The sequence below is a fragment of a genome, unplaced genomic scaffold (assembly GCF_019419815.1).
Source record: "Pyrus x bretschneideri cultivar Hongxiangsu unplaced genomic scaffold, Pyrus_bretschneideri_v1 Contig11, whole genome shotgun sequence".
Classification (NCBI taxonomy): Eukaryota; Viridiplantae; Streptophyta; class Magnoliopsida; order Rosales; family Rosaceae; genus Pyrus; species Pyrus x bretschneideri.
In genome coordinates, this window is record NW_025999402.1 from 6,736,731 (window position 1) to 6,742,805 (window position 6,075).

The 6,075-nt window shown below is 37.9% G+C and overlaps 1 protein-coding gene across 1 annotated transcript; it reads right to left on the reverse strand.

Moving 5' to 3' along the window:
* Positions 1–302: 302 nt before the first annotated feature.
* LOC125473633 lies at positions 303–5,248 on the reverse strand. Its single transcript, XM_048576730.1, has 4 exons — positions 5,070–5,248; positions 4,867–4,913; positions 3,365–4,201; positions 303–2,811 (listed from the first exon to the last, which is right to left on the reverse strand). The coding sequence occupies exons 2-4, from the start codon at positions 4,870–4,872 to the stop codon at positions 865–867; spliced, it is 2,790 nt and encodes a 929-aa protein (XP_048432687.1). The 5' UTR covers positions 4,873–4,913; positions 5,070–5,248; the 3' UTR covers positions 303–864.
* Between the last annotated feature and the right edge of the window lie 827 nt (positions 5,249–6,075).

Below are 6,075 nucleotides of genomic sequence, written 5' to 3' on the forward strand. Positions count from 1 at the left end.
AGTAATGGTCAAATGGTTCAACTAAGAAGTGCATTTCAACCTAAGTAGGCCCATGTTTGGAAGCCCATCTAATATTTGAAGCCCCAACATACAAAAGCCTATTTGAAGCCCTAGACAATTAAGGCCCAAAGAAACCATTGACAAGTCATAGGTTTGGAAAGCAAATGTAAACCCCTACTTTCAATTGATCACGCGAGGCCTACGACACATTAACGGCTGAATCCACCGTTTTGTGCGTGAACGATTGATCTTAGCATTTTCCGTGTATAGAATCAGGTGTGCTGGGCAATAGAAACCATAGCGCACAAAATAACAATGAGATTATGAGATATTCTTTATAGGATATAGAACTAACTTTCTGTCAACAAAAAAAAGAGCCTACAAAGCTTTAAAACCCTGCTGAAAATACCAACAAAAAAGTCATCGAAACCAGCCTCGGATCTTTATCCGAATACATGTTTAACTTACAAAGATGATAAGTTCATAAAAGATAACAAGAAAGTAAAATTCTGTTCATCATGTCAGACTATATTATCTATGCAAACCCACTAACTAAACAGTTTTGGAAGAAACTTGAACGGCAAGTGACCTCTTGAAACAGTCATCCATAGCTCAGGCGAGAAATTTCCTAGTTACCCCGTTTCAAAAACCATGAGTAGCCATAAAAAATGCTGTCAAATTCCCCTAGTTTAATCTCCTATCATTGAATTTTCGACAATTTTCTTGTCCATCTGGAAGACTTCACAGTTACAGCTTGTCGCAGTTTTGAAACCACTTTACAAATCAAAAGAGAGATTAGCACCTTACCAGGATTAATTCTTCCAAATATCACAACTTCAAGATGACACGAGTCTTTAAACACTCCTAGCAGCCAGTTGGCCACTTTTCTCCAGTTTGATCAAGAGGTTTGCTATCTGTATCTTTGCTAACATTCAAAGCTTCATTCACCTTGTTTTCTTCTGAAGCCCCAACTTCACTAACAGTATCAGCATGACTTGATGTTACCTTGACTCTCCTCCGGGCCTTGCTGGAGGGTTTTGAGACTCGCTTTACCCCAGGGACATCTTCTGAGTTATTTTTTCTCTTTTTAACGCCTAATAACCCGTCTGCAAGAGCTTCCAATGCTTTAGGTGTTAGCGGTCGGTTTCTTGTGCTTTGCCTCCTAGAGATCATGTTAGAGGTACTCAAGGTGTCTACAACATGCGTTTCACTTGATGGGAGACACGGACTGTCTACATTTATTTCCAGGTTGACCACAACAATGTTTTCACCGTCCATCGAATCACGTAGGTTGAGCCTGGATGATTCCTGGTCTTGATGATTCTCATTCTTCTCATGCGACATGCGCTCACCTGAACAATTCCCACCACAAGTTTCAGAAGTATTCTCCTTTACTGGACCACCTTCAGCAAGAGAAGCAATTGATGGCTCCCTTTCAAGAGGACCCGCTAGAGAAACAACAAGCTCGCCTACATCTAGAGAACTCAAGGTGCCATGAGGTCCCACTTGTTCTGACTCCAAACCTTGAGAGCAAATGTTGACGAGGCAACCTGTTTCTGCCTTGGCACAAGCAGCTAATCTTCGCCGTTTGGGGAGAGGACATACAGAATTTGAATGTTTATATTTTTCTTTCCGACTAAATTTATGTAATGTAGTCCTCTTCAGCTTCTTGTTATCAGACATGCCAGTTTTTTTATCTGGGTGGCCCTCTATTTTTTCTGCAGAATCTGCCTTATTTGTTACTTCCATTTGGTTTGTACCACCAATATCCGATGTATCCCTATGGCAGTTGTCGCTGAAGTTATTCACATCACCATCCAATGAAATATCGGCAGCATCAGGCTTATGCTTGCCCAATAAATCAGCAGAAGAAGTTTCTTCAATTTCTCGTAAAAGACCAGTTGACTTAGAAACACTTTCAAATACAGTTGGTGAGCATCTCAGTTCTATAACTGTTGATGATTTTCCTCTATGAACTAGACTGGTGTCAACAATCGTGAACCTCTTACGCTTCAGGTGCTTGGCCATATTGGGTTTACTGTTCAACTGCATTTCAGCAGTATCATTCTCATGTTCATTTAATTTATTCTCACAAGAGTCCCCTTCATTTTCTCTTGAACAATTGGTTTTTTGATTACTTTGGATTTCAACTGGTGAGTATCTCAGTTCCACTATGCCTTGTGATTTTCCCCCATGGACCAAACTGGTGTCAACAACAGTGAACTGCATCCGGTTTGGTTTGCTAGTAGCGACCCTAGGTTTGAGGTAGCAATGGCGTTGATGATTAGATAGATCATCCTGGTCTGATGTCGCCTCTGGAACAAGTTCTTCTTCACCTTGAAGCTGAATAAGTTCTGGTTCAGATGCCACTTTGTTCAGAACATCACTAACAGAATCAAAATACTGCTCTCCCCTTGTCAATTTTCTTCTTTTGAACTTCTTTATGCCAGGCGTAAGAAAAACCAGAGAATGTGTAGGTTGCTCAGAATGCCACCCATTTTCCAGCAAACGCGGCCAAACAGCCTCCCAAAAGATATCATTAGACCGCCCTTTGCTCAACCGAACCCCTCCAGTCAAATATTTAATTATTTCACTGAATTTAAGAGAACTAAAAGCTTTGCCAGCTGGTAATTTTGGACAAGCTAGAAGCTCTTGGTTGTTCTTTCCAGGTTCCAGGGCAAAGCCTGTGAGATCTTCTTTCCCTTTCCCGATTCCTATAGCTTCCACAAGGACACGAATGCCAACAATGGACTTCAACAACGAGACATATTCTTCTAGAGACGTTGTCCCCTCTGCAAATAATTTGTAACCCTGCTAACAACAGATCACATGAGAGACGGGGAGTGAGAATCAAAACATTTACCTCTCAAATAGATAAAAGTAACTCAAGCTTCAACAGCATGCATAGAAGCGTTTGTATTCCATTTCTAAATCTAAGCTATATGTTATACAAGAATCAACCTATTCTGAATCATGAAATATTATGCATCTGACTTGTAACAACAGACGTCAACATTATTATATTTTAGTATTGTCACTATTGAGAACCATTAACTGAGGAAAATAAACTTCCACCAATAAAATTCAGCAATGCATGCGTCAAACTCTCGATTCTGAATGAATGACAAAGAAGGGAGAATGGAGTGATGAAGCCATGGGAGTACAAAATGGTATCGACATGCATTAAGTGTGCTGTCAAACAAAATATACTTATTCTGGAATCTATAGCATCATAACAAGGTTTCCTTTTTGACTTCATTGCAAGATGGAAAAATAAATGGTGGTATAATCTGATCCTATTAATTTATATTCAAGGACAGAAATATTTCTTACATATATACTTAAACAGTGAATTATGAAGTACCTCTGATAAAGATTTTTGAGATTCTTCTGAGACATGAGGAATTATACGAGATAACAGCTCCCGTTGCCTCCACCCTGTGAAAATTTTCTCCCCAATGATACATTTCTTTCTTCTACTTTTCCGGTACTCTGACCATATGCGGTGTGCATCAGACCTATAAAACTTCCCATAGTAAAATGACAGTATTTCTCCCATGGTTTTGTGCTCCATGAATCTCTTCACCTGGTAAAAGCTCTTCCCAAAAATGTATAAGCCCAGAAGAAAACCATCCAATTCAGCATCACTCCATGTGCTTCTTGATGAACCGGGAACTGGATAACAGGACTTGCTTCTAAGTGATCGATTTGCATTCTCTTCCACCAAAATCGGCTCAACATTTTCTGCTTTTGATTCTTCTCCCTCATCTAACCCAAATAACAAGGGTTCAACTTTAAGTTTTGAACTTTTCTTCCTCAGTCTAGTAGGATCCTTTTTTCTCTTTCTAGCTTCCTTAGAACTCTTTCCATTAACCACATTACCAGGGTTAGTTGGAGATTCCAGCCTGTGATCTTCAATGCTATTCCCTTCGTCAGAATATACAATTGGTACGGGCAAACCAACTAGAAAGTAATGGGAACCACTAACAACTTTTGAATGAACAGGATTAGTCAAACGCTTATACTGCTCAGCGTCCATAGTCATGGAAGGGATTACCACTTGGTATGCATCACCAACTCGGGGAGCCACCTGCTGCTCTCCGAACATATTGCTTACATCAGGACTACCTGGATCAAATAAATGCTGAACAGATGTCTCTTCGATGCAATTACCAACATCATCTGGCTGATCTGATTCCACCTGCCAAAGTTTATAGAAACATAACAATAAACACTTAGGAACGGAAAAAGGCAATAAACATTCACCACGAAACCTTCAGTATACTGCATTGGGTACCATTTGTCATATATCATCATCACTCCTCAATCCAACACGGTATATCAATTATAAACTCCGGAGTGCAAATGCTAACGAAAAATGAAACCCAGATAAAGATAACTAGAACAAAGAAGAAAACGACCTGAATAAAAAAAGCACACATGAAAGCAGATAATTTCAAGATCACCAAACCAGATTCTGATAACCAACCTAGATCTATATCGATATAAGACACAACAAAAAAATGCTATCAAGCATGTCAAAACAATCGACACAACGCAGAGTCACGAAAACAAAAGCCAAATAAATAACTAAAATCAAACGTGTACAGCACTCTCTGAGACAAAAACACAGAAACTTACGCAATTACAACCAAAATATTACAAATTTACTGCCAAAAGTAAAAGCATTCAGACTAAACTTCCATAGCCAAACCCCGATTCGGATTCTCGTATTAACCCATAAAATTTAGCTCATATAAAACTCCAGAAAATGCAAACAATAACAACAATGCAAAGAGTTGTCTCACAAGCGTTAAAAACAGTATGCAAAAGAGTATTTAGAGAGAGAATTCAGTAGTGGCTAACCTCCATGGAAGAGCTTGAATGTCAAGAACCCACGTGAAAAACAAGACCTGCGCAAATGGGTTTTCGAGTTAACTTTTGGTTCACATCTATTTTCAACCTTTACTATAATATCAAACACATCGAAAAAAAAGTATAGCAAATAAATAACAACCAAACACAGCCTTAAGAGAGAGAAAAAAAAAAAGAGGAGAGAGAGAGAGTACCTGGTTCAAAAGAGAAGAACTTTCATATGGGTTCAGAGGGATGAATTCACGAGCGCTGAAGGAAAGGACAGAGGAGAGAAGTGAGAACCAGAAAAATCAAAGTGGTGTTTGGTGTTTGCATACAGAGGAAGGAAGGCTTTATAGGCTAGAAGAAAGAGAGAATATGTTTGTCTCGTGTCAACAAGGAGTTCCATACAAGAGAAAAATGGCATCACATAAGAAACTTTTCAAGAGAAAAAAAAATGAAAAATAAAAAATAAAGACTCCAAAAATACAATTGACAAATCAAAACACTTCACTTTAAGTTGTCGCCAATGAATGTTCAGCATCGTGACGTCGATATTTTTATTATCAGTTAAAAGGAGATCTTAGTATGAATCTCGTGAAAACTTTAAGTTGTCGCCAATGACTGTCTCGTTTAGTGGCGTCGATATTTTCATTGCGTAAAAATCGGAGATTTGAGTTTAATATTTATCATATTAACCTGAAAAAGGAAAAAACCGATAAGATTTGAGCAAACTAGTGCAAACGAGAAATTACAACATTGTCTCTTCTTGATTTGACCGAAATACTCAAATTATGAAGCTTTCCTTATAAGATAAAAGAAATTAGGACTTTTTTCGTGTCCTCATAAATATTCAAATCTCGTTAGATATGTTTTATTTGTTATTAGTGAGGAGTGGAGATTTAAACTTGTGACCTCTAACAAAGTTAAGAAGAAAGACGTCGTTAAAGTAAGGACTAGTTGAACAACCTTAACTCAATACTAAAATGCTCATTTAACATGTGAAAGGGAGAAATTATAACCAAAATGATATTTAGGTTCAAATCTCGTAAATTTGTTTAGTTTAAACAAACAAAAAAACATGAATAAACTTCGAACAAACTTGTGTAAATGGGAAATGAGAAATTACATCGTTGTCTATTTGTAATTAACTGAAATACTCAAATTATGACGTTTTCTTTGGAATAAAACAAACTAGAACTTATTCATGTCATCATAAAT

Coding starts and splice junctions, on each gene's coding strand:
- LOC125473633 (XM_048576730.1), bottom strand. Junction 2,812..3,364: donor CTCAAAAATCTTTATCAGAG/GTACTTCATAAT, acceptor TGTTGTTAGCAG/GGTTACAAATTATTTGCAGA.